The 16648-nt window shown below is 30.8% G+C and overlaps 1 protein-coding gene across 1 annotated transcript in view; it reads right to left on the bottom strand.

The window, feature by feature from the left end:
• LOC111697594 (uncharacterized) overlaps nt 1-16648 on the bottom strand; it is a 51856-nt gene that overhangs the window by 4581 nt on the left and 30627 nt on the right. Inside the window, exons 30-49 of the mRNA XM_023467647.1 lie at nt 16086-16137; nt 14903-14973; nt 14487-14549; nt 12665-12738; nt 11272-11339; nt 10407-10484; nt 9094-9140; nt 8906-9035; nt 6250-6296; nt 5467-5544; nt 4726-4778; nt 3508-3546; nt 3010-3090; nt 2881-2937; nt 2634-2743; nt 2336-2433; nt 1920-1995; nt 1534-1666; nt 681-777; nt 114-173 (exon numbers count right to left, since the gene is read on the bottom strand). Coding sequence (XP_023323415.1) covers nt 114-173; nt 681-777; nt 1534-1666; nt 1920-1995; nt 2336-2433; nt 2634-2743; nt 2881-2937; nt 3010-3090; nt 3508-3546; nt 4726-4778; nt 5467-5544; nt 6250-6296; nt 8906-9035; nt 9094-9140; nt 10407-10484; nt 11272-11339; nt 12665-12738; nt 14487-14549; nt 14903-14973; nt 16086-16137 — 1512 coding nt within the window. The remainder of the gene's footprint in view (nt 1-113; nt 174-680; nt 778-1533; nt 1667-1919; nt 1996-2335; nt 2434-2633; nt 2744-2880; nt 2938-3009; nt 3091-3507; nt 3547-4725; nt 4779-5466; nt 5545-6249; nt 6297-8905; nt 9036-9093; nt 9141-10406; nt 10485-11271; nt 11340-12664; nt 12739-14486; nt 14550-14902; nt 14974-16085; nt 16138-16648) is intronic.

The raw sequence follows: 16648 nt of genomic DNA, 5'->3' as shown, positions 1-16648 counted from the left end.
TATCAAAACACAATTTTAAGCACAAAACCCTATTAATATTGGAAACCGTTGAATATATTGGAAGTTTTAAAAAATTTAAAACTAATTGAAAAATATTTAAAACTTTAAAATACCTTGTAGAATAGTTGTATCTGTTTCGTTTCCAACCTCTCTTTTCCGTCTGCCATAGGAACCTTTAAAAATAGAATTTTAGTAAAAAATCGTGATAAATTTTCTTCAAAGAATATGATACATATAAATGTGAAATGTAAAGAATTAAGACATATCCTGTTTTCTTTTTAGTAAATTGTCATGAAAATTTGGTGGGACATTTTTTTATGGATTATGTCGTATTTAGCTTACAATTGTTATTGTGATTATAAAACAATATTTGATTTTATTGTAAGGCGATAAGTTTTTAAAGTCCATAACTTTGGCGCAACAAATTATTTGTAAAACATTATATTTGTATGAATAATATATATATATAAATATTCAAAATTAAGTAAGGTTTTTAAGAACTCTTCAAAATCTTTAAGTTATTATGATTTTGCTATGGGTTGATTTGAGTCAAACATTTGATGTCTTAAATTTTGCAACAAATCGAATTTATAGAAAAATAAAAGGTTTGCAACATTGCAGGATGCAAAGATATGAGATTATAAAATTAATTATCAGTTTCTTTATGTGCTATCCGGTACCTAGGTTTCCTGTACATGTAACAGGTTCACACAAGTCCTGACAGAACTGTACAGTTGCAACAAAGTTAACAGTTGGGGTAGAAGGAAATCTGAACGCCTGGAAAATATTTATTTTAATTTTTGTATGTTTTCAGATATTTAAATTTTGCACGTTTTCAGTTATTTATATTTGTACGTTTGCAGGTATTTAAATTTTGTACGTTTTCAGATATTTAAATTTTGTTGGCTTTCAACACGGCAATTTTGGGTTGTTTAAGTTTTCATTTCTCAGATCTTTTGAATGATGTTATTTAAAAACAATATTTTTCAGAAAAAAATTAGTTTCCATGTTTATGCAAGTCTGAAAGGAACTGCAGACATAATTTGTATCTAGGACTGGCGTCGTTCCTGGGAAACGATCGTTCTTTCACAAGAACGAACGGAACGATCAAGAATGATCCCATAGTTCCGAAAAAAGAACGAACGCATAGAACGCGTTCTTAAAAATGTTGGAACGATTTGTAAAGGAACAGAACGGAACAGAAAGGAAATTTGTGAAAAGAACGCGTTCTTATTATTAATATCCTCCATTTACAGAGTGACTTGTTCTATTAACAATGGTACCCTTAACATTTTTGCTGATTATGAATGCATAATATATCCATGATGTATATATTTTTTAAATTATTAATTGCGTTTTCTTCAATACAACTTAACAAGAGACGTACAGTTGTGATGATGGCATATCACTCTGTAAACGGAAAGTTCACTTGAAATGACCGTCCCTTAAACTCCGTTAAGATTACCCCCAAGCATTAAACAATGCATATTCAGGCAGCCTCGCTATTGCAACATTTCCATGACAAATATTTACCTTAAAATTTGCGAAGAGTGCTCTCGTCTTCGACTCTAGGGCCAGAGCAGGATAAATAAGTTCATTGAGGGGACAGCCCTGACCATCGATTAGATTTAATAGTTCTCCATTGTCCGTCCTAGCCTCAAGGTTTCTAAATATAGATGATACAGTGGGACTCCTAAAACTGATCTTTTTATAACATTTTTTAGCAACTTTTTTTTATAAAACATTGTTCTTTCAACCCCAGGGTTCCACATTTTGAGAAAACTTATTTGGTTTCAACTTATTATCTTAAACCGCTGAAATAGGATGCAGGATACCCTGTTAAAAAAACAAAAGGTCAAAGGTCGTCTTCAACAAGTTTTTTACGCACTACGCGGCAAGTGAGCCCGTGTAAAGTTTACCTGGCAAACAGTCCGAAAGCAGAATCTTCATCAATCTCTATCCTTAATTGAAGATCCTCTCCCAGCCCAACAACATCTAGAAGTAGACAAATGGATGAATGAATAAGTAGTCAAATAGATAAGAAAATAAATAGATAAAGAAATAAGTAGTTAAATAGATAAATAAATAAATAGATACATAGATATATATGCTTTCTGTACAAAATCTACTTTACTGTAACTGCTTCCTATAGAATATCTACTGTACTGCACCTGTACATGCTTCCTGCACAATATCTACTGGACTATACCTGCTTCCTATACAATATTACTGTACTGTACATGCTTCCTGTACAATATCTACTGTACTATACCTGCTTCCTGTACAATATTACTGTACTGTACATGCTTCCTGTACAATATCTACTTTACTGTACCTGCTGTGCTTCCTGTACGCCGAACTACCCTCATCCTGACTCCAGGAGTTGGAGCTGTATTCGTCACTATATTCGTTCCAGTCGGCTGGAAAGGAACTCTAAAATAAAAAGACGATTTTTAACAAAAGACGATTTTTAATAGAAAGACGATTTTTAATAAAAAGACAACTTTTAATAAAAAAAAGATTTTTAATAAAAAGACGATTTAAAAAAGCGTAAATTTAATGCTTTTCAAGATTCACGTTTGAAAGTAATAATACTTTTATTTTTAAATATGAATAATTGATAAATTACTCACGTGACTGAAATACCGCCGCCATCATCTCTACCGCCGGCGGTTGGTCTGAAACTTACGGTCTGATCTTCGGCGGTAAAAGCGCACTCTACGCGGACTGTTTTATCAGTGTCCTGAATATTCATGATTATTATTATTATTATTGTTATTATTTTTATTATTATTGTCATTATTACTATTTTTTTGTCCTCATTATTATAATTACTGTTAGTATCATTATTATAATTACTATCATTATTTTTATTATTACCTGCATGATAATTGGATTTGCTTGAATGACAACATGATTGACATACCGTCCTCGACCCTAAACAATTTTCAAAATAAAAAAGTTTTTTATCGAATTTTAAATTTTAAATTTTGTAAAATATTTATATACCGATTGCACAGTTCCACACTGGGATCCAATGGGAATCCTCAGAGACATCTCGGACTGACCGCTACCAAGCTCAAAGCAGGCCTGACACAGAAAACAAATTACTAAGGAAATTAGTGTTTCCCACAAGTTTTTATCCCTATTTCTTTGCAACCCGATTTGGTAGACCTTTGATATGCCAAACTATATATTCTGTTAGATTAAATAGTCTAAATCTGGAATATCAAAGGTTTGCAATATCAAGTTGCAAAGAAATAGGGATTACAAAATTTGAGTTTGTGGCAAAAACTCAGTTACTTTATTAAAGATTGTTTTTTTAAGAACTCAATACTCGCCTTTATCTCTAATATCTTCGCATCCTGATTGTTTAAACTTATGATTATTCAAACTTTGACTGCTTGATCTAAGCAGAATTCATAGTTTGAACGACATCAAGTTGCAAACAAAGAAATCAGGATTTAAAAATCTGAAAAAATCTGATAATTAGATTAATTAGTTTACCTGCGGATTTCCGGTGGCATAAATTCGGCCATTGAACTCCTAAATTAAAAACAAAATAATTAAATAAATCATTAATATTTCTATTTACAAAATAAAACAGGCAAAGAATATGAACTTATTGTAATCCTCACGTTTATGGCTAAACCTTTGCTGTAATCTTAGATATGCCATGCTGCCATTGGTGGAATTAAGACTTAAAGGGAGTGACCGGCAATGTATGGTAATTGAACTGAGAACGTAGTATTGTGAAGAAATTTTGCAGGATTCATTTGAGACATATCGCTTTAATGATGTATAATTACTAAGTTTCAGCGCAAAGTCGACGTTCAAAATCATTTATTTGGGTGTTTACATTATGAGAATCAATTTTTTTTTAATCGATTCTCAAAGCCTATACACCCAAATTGATGATTTTGAACGTCGACTTTGCGCTCAAACTCAGTAATTATGCATCATTAAAACGCGTTATATGTCTCAAATGAATCTAAAAAATGTCTCCACAATACTATATATTCTCAGTTCAATTACCATACATTGCCGGTCACTCCCTTTAAAGAGACTGTTAGGTTAATTTTAAGAGACCCTCCGTATATGTAAAGAGGGCAATGCCAGATTTACAACAGTACTTATTACAACGCCGTGGCCTGCTAAACCTCACTTAATCAATTAGACTTTTTTTGTAGCCCTAGACATAAATGTTTTTAAAATTGCACTTTATTCAAGTTTATAAGGGGTAATTGACAAAATACTGCTCAGGAGAGCGTGAAAATTTTGGTTTACATTGTATTTTATTAAATTATTATTGTATCTGTACGATGCAAAAAATTCTTAAAAAGTTGTTGATGAATTCTTCCTATATATATAAATATAAGAAGAATTCATCAACAACTTTTTTAGATTTATATATTATATATATGTATAATCTAAAAGATACATTTTATGTAAAATATATAATATATATTATTTATATTAGCTGACAATGCAATCACAAAGTTTTCTCAAACTTCATATTTCTTTTAAACCTAATCTTTTTCAATACAAGATTAAATACAGAACTGACGGGGGACATGATGAACAAAAATAAAGGAACAGTTGAAGTGTTTCCTTATTTATAGAATGGCATGACCAATTCACAACAGTACCTATGAAAACCTGTCTATTATATTCTTATTTTTCTGTCTGAAAATTGATAATATAATATTGATAACTCCAAACTACCTGTCCAAATGAAAGAGTGACAAGCATATCTGATGGAGTGCATTCAACCCTAACTAAAAATACAAATGATTAAAGGTTAATGAGCTAATAAAATTAAATTCATTCTTATGTATAAAGAATCTATGTTGCTATATTAGAAATCTCTATTAGTCTGTGGTTTTTACGTACAAGGGAACAACGGGAATGTTTTAGCTTGGTTTAATCGTTGATTTACTTGAATAGGAAAGCTGGGTTCCGAGTACAAAAGAAATTTTAAAAAATTAAATATTTTTATGAAAAAAGAAAACTTGTAATGAAGAAATAGAATGAACCTTACCAACAAAGCTATATTATGCCTTGATGGCATCTATTTTATAAAAATGAAGTGAAAATAATTTTAAAACCCTCTTTTGAATCTATTCTTACAAAACAAAGAAAAATATTGTGAACTTTTGTTTTTTTCTGTCTAAACTAATGTCAATGTGCAGTGGTGAGAAAAATATTCATTTTGAAGTTTTTCGTTTAAAGTAAAATATATTTTTGAAATTTAAATGAATTTTTGGAATAAAACATATTTCTCGAGAAATTTTCCTCCTACAGGATTTATTTAAGTGTATAAAGTATTACTATTATTATTGATCTTATTATCATTATTATTATTATCATCATTTTTATTGTGATTATAATTATAGGAAACCGATTGATTGGATTTTTATTATAATAATTATTTTTGTTATCATTTCATTATTATTATAAACCTACCATTATTACAACCAGCCCTTTCTGAGAATGTAAAGTCTCTGTCCTGCTGAAGTCCAGTTGGCAGGGAGATAGAATCATCTAGATAAATCAATCAATCAATCATTCGATCAATCAAACATTCAGTCAATGACTAGATGATAACTACAGCATTAAATCAATAAATCAATCAATTTCTTAGTCAATTACCCAATGAGTCGACCAACCAGTAAAAAAATCAACCAGCTCATCAGCAAATCGATCAATTTTTAAAATCATTCAATCAATTCATCAACTAATAAATTAACTAATTAATCAACTATTTAATCAATAAATTCAACCGACAATTCGATAATACTCAAATTGAACATGATCAGACCTAGCAATCAAATAGCAACTTTTGTCCGTAAATCAAATAGCATCGGATGAAATTAAATACAAGTCATCTGCTAAATTTTAATTTTAAAGGGAGTGACCGGCTATGTAAGGTAGTTGAGCTGAGTATGCAGTGTTGTGGAAAACTTCTTTCGGATTCATTTGAGACATATCAAACTTTTTAAAGATATGTAAATCCTGAGTTTGAGCGCAAATTCGACGTTCAAAACTCCTACTTTGGGGGGTGGATACGTTTTCAGAATTAGTTAATTTGAATGATTAAATTGGGTAATTGAAAGTTTTCCACAGCACTGCATACTCAGTTCCACAGTAAAATGTTTAACATGTGTTTAATCATGATACCCCTTTTTACTTTGAAAATTAGCGTAATTTGTTAAATTAGCATGTTTTTGTTGTTGTTATATTTTGTACCTGCAGATAAGAAGCATTCCTGTCTGGCTGAATTGTAGTTAAAAGATCTAGAAGATAAATACAAATAAAAACAAATATACGTGACTATGTATCTAAACCAAAAATTAAATGTTAGATATCAGTAAAAAGTAAAATCAATTAATTTCTGATGACCTCGCATATATAGACTGATTCCCGCGGTATCTTTAAAATTTTTGCCTGATAAGGTTTACATTAGATATCCATGTTTATAATTTAAAAAAAAAATGCTTATTTTCATGCTATTGCCTATTATAATATCAAAGTTTAGATTGTTTTTTTTAATGTCAATTCTACCCTCTTACTAGAATTATTATTTTCTTATCAATAAACAATGTGAGTAAATTAGCGCCGTTATCTTTGGATAAATCAAAAAGTTTTCAACATTTCAAATTAGTTCTTTTTAACGATACGGACATACCAATGTCCAGTTAAACTTCAAAACTTCTATTTCAAGTTTGTTGATGACAACCTTATTGGGTATTTTTAGAAACCGAATTCTAAATTTAGATTTTAAAAGTGTACAAAAAACTGGTTTAAAAACTTTCTTTTTAAATCTTAGATTTCATCAATTCCTTTCTATTAATGTACATATAATTAAAACCAGACATTAAACGTGTCTAGAAATATATTTTCTAATTCGGTTTTGTAATTTTTTTTGTTGATTTTAATCTGCCTGCAACATAAACAAATGTTTAATTGTAAGCAAAAACTATATTCCACTTTTCAATCCAAATCAAATCAAATCAAATAATATATTTATTTACATAAACGTTTTTATTTCAATTAGCACAAGTATTATAATTACTGCAGATTGAAGATGCTTTATTACTTGCAAATTGGTAATGATGGGGTTGGTTTCTATTGCTATGACCATATTGTAAATTTTCATGGATGTTCAGAGCTCATTTCTCGACCAGTAGCGTCTCCAGGCTAGATCATCTTTTTGTATCTTTCCTTTTCGTTCAAAGGCAATTTGAGAGAAGCTCTTGAAGTTTCTGTTACAGGCTGTCTGTGGAGAATCTTGAACGGACGGTAAGGGAAATTTACGTAGGGAGTCACGGATGAATCTGAAACTCATGTCGTCTTGTGGAACGTTGAACAGTGTTCGGTGAAAACTATTTTTCCGAACGTATTGCAGGTGGAAAAAATGTTCTAAAGAAATCTCCAGACTGCTGCACAAAAGATAAAAATCGTCTGTTCTTTCCTTTGACGATTTTAGTAGATTAGAAATGACTTTGTTCTCATGTTCAAATGAAGCCTCCAAGTCTAATGGGAATGATCTTGTCTTAATAAAATTGGCTTTTCTCGTTTCTTGTCTTGTAATCGATACATCTTTCCAGTCTATGAAATTTGCAATATCGTTTTTCTTGAAGTTTCTTTTCTTCCAGATTCTGGAAGCTTCTGCTTGAGCGGAGATGTTTAGAGATGGCGGGAAAGGGTGTGAAGGAACTGAAGAGTACGAGTGCAAAACGTGAATATATTCTTGTGGAGTTTCAGGAAACTTTCGGAGATTTTCCGAATACTGGCCTGGGTGTTTTACAGATTCATTTTCGTTAAATATCCAGTTATTTGATCCTGGCTTCATGTTAGTTTTTTTTGAGTTTTTATCTCCACTCTTCTCTGTCTTGTCTTATTATCAACTGAATACTGAAAAGACGCAAGGAACAATGGTTTGGGTGGGTTATTCTTATACCTTCACGGCTCCTTGATTCTTCAAACACTTTATTGTATTCATACTTAGACTTATTCTAGATTCTAGATGTGTACAGACAGACAAATCTTTGGATAAAGAATAAGGGGAAGGTTGTAGGGTTTGCTAATATTTTTTGATCCAATTTACAGTCATATATAATCTCGCATTCAAAATACGTAAAAAAAAACATTTCAGCTGAATATCTAAATTGCAAAGTCCCAAAAAAGTGTAATATTACAAGAACGAAAAATCAACATTTAATGGCTAAGAAACGGGGTTTTAAAGTTCAGCCTCTATAATGGACTTTTCACCATGACTTTTAGTCTATCTTGCACTTGTCAGAACTAGAAAAGATTTTTTTCGTTGTAAAAGAAACTGTAGAAAATTCGACAATCGTTTAAAACTGATTTTTAATACTCAAAGTTCTGTGGTCTAGAAAACTGGAAAAAATAATTGCTGTTTAAATATTGGATTTTTAATTGAAAAAGTTGTAAAACTTGAACAAAGAAAGAAAGAATTCAAGCATTACTTTTAACACTAATGCTATATGATGCCCATAAAGAAATTGAGTCTTTGTAACAAACTCTGATTTTTTAATACCTATATTTTTTCCACTTGATGGTGTAAACCTTTGATATTTCCAACTTGGATTTTTTCATCTAACAGAATTCATAGTTTGAAATATCTAAGGTCTACGGCATTGGATTACAAAGATATAGAGATTAGAAAATCATAGTTTGTGAGAAAAACTCAATTTCTTTTCTCGCTATTAAGAACCTGCGAAGCACAGAGAAAATTTATAGTTTCCGACAAAACAGGAATCTTAAGAGAATTTATTCTACCATATCTTAGCACAAGAAATCCTTTGCAACGGTTATAAGGAAGTTCAGCATACAATGATAAAGTGCACATTGATTTTATTTCATGATATGTTCGACCGACCTGCAGTTGTAGTTGGACTGAGAATTACATTCTGTCCGACATCCTTCTATATCCTCTACATCCGGTACATAGGTATCCGTGAAGGGGAGGTAGGTTCCGGGCTGGTCTATATACTCACAGTTCGCAGGTACTAGATATATGGATAGATAGATAAATAAATAACTTGATATATATATAATATAACTTACATTCTGAGCATTCATTCTCTAAATAATCAATCCCTCTAATGGCAGGTCTGTGCATCATTCAAGTCAATTTAAATTATATTTTTATCTATGTTTGTTAAAATTAAAGTTTTAAAAAATTAATTTTTATTTCAAGAATTCTACAATAAAAAACTAATAAGGAGGATAACTCATATCAGAGATTATTTCGTCTTCTGCTCTGAATTATGTAATCAAGTTCTGTCGATTTAAAAGTTACAATCTCAGTTCAAGTTAGTTTAAGTTAGTTCTTTCTATTTAAAAGTCATTGTCTCAAATTCTATATTTTAAAGTTAATTTTGTCTTTTCAACAGTTATAATCTTCACTTTAAATTATTTAAAGTTAGTTTTGTTTATTCAAAAGTTATAATCTCAACTAGAAATTCAAGGCGCTTCGCGCCCTTCTTTCTAGCCTTAGAGGGCGCTTCGCGCCCATCTCCTAAATTAATTGTGAACATGTTCTCTTTGTGTACATCGTAAAACAAAACAAAAATAATTCGCGGATTTTCACAAAAAATTTCGCGGATTTTCAAAATTTTAAAAAATTTAATGACGATCGAATTTTGATGGAGACAAATATTTGAAATTTTGATGATTCATAAACCTTCCCTGGGGTCCCTAGATGTCCCACAAAAAATTTGGGCCCGATCGGTTCAGCCGTTTTGACGTTTATTGGATACAAACAAACAAACAAACAAACAGACAAACAGACAAACAGACAAGCCAAATTTATATATAGATTATGAGCTAGTAAACGTAAGTTTGTCTAAATTCAAATGTTATCATTTCAATCCTGTTATTAAGATTTAGTTTTGTTTATTCAAAGGTTATTGTCTCATTTCTGATATTCCAAGTTAACTCCCTTTTTTAAAAGTTATCCTCAAATGTTTTTTTTAAGTTAGTTCTGTCATTTTAAAATTTATTATCTTAATTCTGAGTTAGTCAAAGTAGGTTCGTCTATATTCAAAAGTTATACTCTCATTTATGTTAATCAAAGTAAGCTCTGCCTTTTCGAAAGTTATCATCTAAATTCAATTAAAGTTAGTGCTGTCTGTTCTAAAGTTTTTGTCTCAATTCTATATATTTAAAAAGTTATTTCTGTCAATTCAAAAGTTATAATCTTAATTTTATATCAATCAAAGTTCGTTCTGTCTATTCAAAACTTACAATCTTCACATGGTTATGTCTGTCTATTCAAAAGTTATCATCTCAATTCAAGTTAGTTTGAGATAGTTGTGTCTATTCAAAAGTTACCAACTCTATTGTATGTTAGATAAAGTTCTGAATGGACTTTGTTCCTAAAACTTGTTGGTTGAGTTCTTCTTGATTCCTCAGACAGTTTACAAATCCTTGCTCCAGAGTTATAAGTGGCAGACCTTATTAATTAATTAATTAATTAATTAATTTATTAATAAATTAATTAATAGATAAAGCACATTCATTAAAACAATGAAGACAGTTGTTAAAACTAAAGTTGGATGCATGGTTCGATGATTTAAAAGAACAAAAAAAAGAAGTAAACAAAAAGAAAATATTTTTTTGAAATAAAATTACAGTTAACGGATTAAAATTATACTAGGCTTTCAGGACGATTAACGTTCATTTCAAAGTAACAAAGAATAAAAGGATGAACGAATGAAAGGACGAAAGGATGAACGAAAGGATGAAAGAATGAAAAGACGGCTTGATAAAAATGACGACAAGAAAAGAGGATAAAAAGGAAAGGATAGGAAATGAAAGGATAGGAAATGAAAGGACAACAAGAAGAAAGGATAAAGAAAGAAAGAATAGGAGATGAAAGGCCGACAAGAAGAAAGGATAAAAGAAGAAAGGCCGACAAGAAGAAATGATAAAAGAAGAAAGGCCGACAAGAAGAAAGGATAAAAAAAGAAAGGACGAAAAGAAGAAAGACGACAAGAAGAAAGGACGACAAGAAGAAAGACGACAAGAAGAAAGACGACAAGAAGAAAGGAAGACAAGAAGAAAGGACGACAAGAAGAAAGGATAGGAGATTAAAAGAAGAATGAATGAAAAAACGAAATGATGCATGTACAACAGGATAAAAATGGCGGCAGAATGAAAGAACGAAATGATGAAAGATGATAATGTGATGTGATGAATGATGTGATGTGATGAATAAAAACTTAAAAGATGAAAATTGACCTGCAAGGAAAACTTCTTGCATTAAGGCAAAGTTCTCTGCAAGCACTCAGGCTTCTTACATTATCAACCTAATATCAGATTTCTGTTAGAATAAATAAGTTGAGAGTTTAATTTTTTAAAAATCCGTTGTTCCCATAATAAACTTCTGTGTAATCTATCTTTCCAACACAGTTTGCACCATTCTAGCATTCTAGCATTCTAGCATTCAAACTAACCTTTCTATCCCACTGTGCATTCAAACTAACCTTTCTATCCCACTGTGCATTAAAACTAACCTGCTGTGTATAAACAAAAAAACTCTCTTTAACACTGTGCATGAAAACTAACCTCTCTATTCCACTGTGCAAAGAAACTAACCTCTCTATCCCTATTTGCATAGAAAACAAACCTCTCTTTCCCACTGTGCATGAAAACTACCTCTCTATTCCACTGTGCATATAAATTAACCTCTCTATTCCACTGTGCATATAAATTAACCTCTCTATTCCACTGTGCATATAAATTAACCTCTCTATACCACTGTGCATATAAACTAACCTCTCTATTCCACTGTGCATATAAATTAACCTCTCTATCCCATTCTGCAAAACAACTAACCACTCTATCTCACTGTGCATATAAACTAACCACTCTATCTCACTGTGCATATAAACTAACCACTCTATCTCACTGTGCATATAAACTAACCTCTCTATTCCACTGTGCATATAAATTAACCTCTCTATTCCACTGTGCATATAAACTAACCTCTCTATTCCACTGTGCATATAAATTAACCTCTCTATCCCATTCTGCAAAACAACTAACCACTCTATCTCACTGTGCATATAAACTAACCACTCTATCTCACTGTGCTTATAAACTAACCTCTCTATTCCACTGTGCATACAAATTAACCTCTCTATTCCACTGTGTATATAAATTAACCTCTCTATTCCACTGTGCATATAAATTAACCTCTCTATTCCACTGTGCATACAAATTAACCTCTCTATTCCACTGTGCATATAAACTAACCACTCTATCTCACTGTGCATATAAACTAACCACTCTATCTCACTGTGCATATAAACTAATTAGTCTATCCCACTGTGGATATAAACTAACCTATCTCACTGTGCATATAAACTAACCACTCTATCTCACTGTGCATATAAACTAATTAGTCTATCCCACTGTGGATATAAACTAACCACTCTATCCCACTGTGCATATAAACTAACCACTCTATCCCACTGTGGATATAAACTAACCTCTCTATTTCACTGTGCATATAAACTAACCACTCTATCTCACTGTGCACTCAAACTAACCACTCTATCCCACTGTGCATATAAACTAACCATTCTATCCCACTGTGCATATAAACTAACCACTGTCCATGGAAACTTACCTCTTCAGTTGGAACTCCAACGAATTCGTACATTGGAACTCTTGTAAAACTCCAAGATTTCCCACAACTTTTACCTTTAAATAAATGTTGTGTTGAATAGAATTTATAATAGTTTGTAATACTCATTGGATAACGGAAAGATATCTTGTTTAAGAATAATTGTTTAGCGGAAAGATATCTTGTTTAAGAACAATTGTCTAGCGGAAAGATATCTTTCTTAAGAACAATTGTTTAGCGGAAAGATATCTTGTTTAAGAACAATTGTTTAGCGGAAAGATATCTTGTTTGAGAACAATTGTCTAGCAGAAAGATATCTTGCTTGAGAATTATTGTTTAGTGGAAAGATATCTTGTTTAAGAATAATTGTCTAGTGGAAAGATATCTTGTTTAAGAAGAATTGTCTAGTGGAAAAATATCTTGTTTAAGAAGAATTGTCTAGCGGAAAGATATCTTGTTTAAGAACAATTGTCTAGCTGAAATATATCTTGTTTATAAAGAATTGTCTAGCGGAAAGATATCTTGTTTAAGAACAAATATCTAGCGGAGAGATATCTTGTTTAAAATCATTAATAACAACCATGATTGTATCTTTAAAACCTACTCGCTGGAACAAACCAAAAAGCATCGCTGTGATAGGGAGTGTTCGAAATTTACTTTTTAAAATTAGGGATGTTCAAAGATTTAATTGATGAATAAACAAGATTTTTTTTATAACGTTATTTACAAATTCAGAAATCAAACATGATTAGGGTTTAATGTAAAAATTTCACTTGCTAATTAAGCAGATACAGCTGCCAAATAAATTCCGGTTTTGATAACAGTATTTTAGCATACCACGTTACAGAAAAACAAAAAATAGTTACAAATTTTTACTAGTTTTACACCAATGATAAAATTTCAAAAGGCAGAGTTGCTCTCAAAACAGGACACTGTAATGACGACATAAAACTCTTCAACCACCACATTTTGAAGAGTCAAAATTAGTAGACATTAATTGAGACATTATTGAATTTAAAGACCATGGTCGGCGTTTATATCAGTACAATGAAGACGAATTTTCCATTGAAGTTTTGATTTCTTACAAGCTTTTTTAACAATTTATCAAGTTTTGTGTATTCAAGGTTTTTGAAAGCTTGGAAGAAATCAAAATTGAAATCGAAGGTCGTCCTCAATGTATTCAAATCAGTGGCGTAAATAAAAGGGGTTATTGGGGTTATTTACCTCCCTTAGAATCTTGGGGGTAATTACCCCCCCCCCTAGAATCCTGGGGGTAATTACCCCCCCCCCTAGAATTTAAAAATTTGATTTTAAAATTGAATATCTTTTAAATTTGCACGAAAATAATTTAAATGTGCAGATACTTCAGATATTTCAGATTTTAAGTCAACATATTCTGAATGATTCTAAATTTTAAAATAATAGTCAATGTCATTAAAAAAAGTTTATGGGCAATGAAAAATACATTTTTACTTCTAAATAATGTCAATTCCATATTAGATTTATTTAAGATCTTAACATACTACATTGACGACAAGAAAATTTTGGAAATTAGAAATACGAATATAAACAAAGACAATTTTTTTTCAAAGTTTTGCAGAGTAGCTTTTCTAGAGATTTAAAAAAGTAACATCTTTTTCTTCTTAAAGTAAAACTATTATTTTTTATCTCACTTAGAATTTAAATTCAGTTTTTTTACAGATCTTTGTAGTTATTGTAAAATGAATGACTATAATGAAGAATATAAAAAAGGGGAAAGCTGAGAATATCTCTAAAGTTTTCTATTTTTGCGGAAACCCCTTAAAAAAACTTTTAAAGTTCTTACTTGCGCAGATCTTTTCAAAATATGTAACACCAGTAGCACTAGAAGGTGCTGTTCCCTCAACTCCTGAAAATCAAGTCAATTTCAAAATTCCATTTGTAGATCAGTGGTCCCCATAAAACTATGGAGTACAACGACGATTTTTTTGGCAAAAAATATGATTTTAATTGGTCCCATGAACATGAGGAACATCAAGTTTACATTGTACACGGACTGAAATCTATATTATTTGTAAAACAAAATAAAATTCACTTAGAGATTGCTTTAAAGTCTTCTTTCTATTCCGGTTTTATAGGGATCAATGCATCTTTAGCTGCTGATGAAAAGAGAGCAAATAAGCGCTGCCGCCCCACCCCCTCAACTGTGCGGGCTGATGAATCCAGAGAAAATAAGCGCTGCCATTCCCCCCTCAACTGTACCTGCTGATGAATCCAGAGCAAAGCATCGCTGCCGTCCACCCCTCTCATTCTGTAGCGTAACAGCCAGACACCTTCCACCATTCGGAAATCAATTTAAAGCAACAAATAGTATTTTTGAAAGTGTTCACTCAACCAAAACCAGCGGGATATAAACTGGGTTTAGGAAACGGTTAATAATATCTTTACGACAATCTAGAAAAACTACTTGTGATAATGAAATCACGTTTACAAGACACACTCTGATTAACAGAAATATATAGTTCTTTCGCTGTGGTTTGTTTTATTTTTGTATTTATTGCACGAATTTATTATTTTTATCAAAAATTATTTACAACATTTTGCAAAAGACTAAAATTTTCTAAATCCTACATCTTTTGCAATTTTTTTATAGCTTAAACTTAGATCATTTGATCCGACAGAATCAATAGTTGGAAATATCAAAGGTCTATACGTCATTTGGTTATAAAGCTATAGGGGTTATAAAATCAAAGTACGTGGCCAAGGCTTAATTTTTTCATGGTGTAATTTTGTCTTTCAGAATTTAAAAGTGTCTTTATACTCAAACTGTGTTTTGAGAAATGAAAGGGGTTTTTGTCCAAATAATTTAAACGGAATTTAAAAGAATTGTTTCCACATGCGTAAACTGGAATGTTTTTTTTATTTAGTAAATATAAACGTGAACTAATTCTTATAATGAATAAATTAGTAAGCAACCCCTAAATTATTTATGTATCATAGTCTAAGTTAATAAAAAAATATTTAAATCTTAAAAGTTCATTATAGTTTTAAGTTTATGAAATAAGAAACTATTTGTTTCTCTAAACAGTTGAATTGATATTGGCCATTTTTTTTCTCGTCTGTAGATTGTAAAAATTGAATTGATTTTTAATATTTGAATTGATTTCTACTCTTTCACTTGATTTTTAAATCTGTAAATTGATTTTTAAATCTTTGAATTGATTTTTAAATCTTTGAATTGATATTTAACATTTAAATTGATTTATAATATTTGAATTGATTTTAAAGTTTTGAATAGATTTTTTAAAATCTTTAAATTGATTTTTAATCTTTGAATTGATTTTTAATATTTAAATTGATTTCTACTATTAGACTTGAATTTTAATCTTTGAATTGATTTTTAAATCTTTGAATTGATTTAAAATGTTTTATTGATTTCACTTTCCTGTCTCCCATATCTGTGCACTCTTCTATACACTCAGCTGCGATTCCAATATCTAAAAAATCAGATATAAAAACAAAGAGCTCACAACGGAGGAAACATTGTGCACAGTGAGTCAAATCCTGAAAATTGTCAGAGGCTGAGATTCTTCGTCCAAATCCCTTAGTCTCAATTCTAAAATTTAAAGTTAGACCAAAGCAACAAATATATAGACCAGGAACGCCCAACTGAGATATACGCAAATTGTGTACTGTACACTGTGGGAGGAATGTAAACAAACCCAGTGCCCCCACAGCAGTTGAAGAGAAAGGATTAAACGCTGATAAACAGAATGATGTTACAATTAAAAACAAAAGAAACTAGTTAATATATTAAGTTAGTGCGGATACAAATTATTTATTTAAATATGATTTCTGGGTTTTAGATCAATATGGAAAATTTATTCATGCTCAGTGAGATTTGTTCAACTATAAAGGAGAAGCAAGGTAAAAAGATTCCCACTTATCCTTGTTTCCGAGGTTTAACTTTCTTTTAAAATTTAAAACCTTTCATCTCAATGTTTAAAT

This window comes from Eurytemora carolleeae, unplaced genomic scaffold (genome assembly GCF_000591075.1).
Source record: "Eurytemora carolleeae unplaced genomic scaffold, Eaff_2.0 scaffold242, whole genome shotgun sequence".
NCBI lineage: Eukaryota > Metazoa > Arthropoda > Copepoda > Calanoida > Temoridae > Eurytemora > Eurytemora carolleeae.
This window is presented reverse-complemented; position numbering and strand designations above follow the sequence as displayed.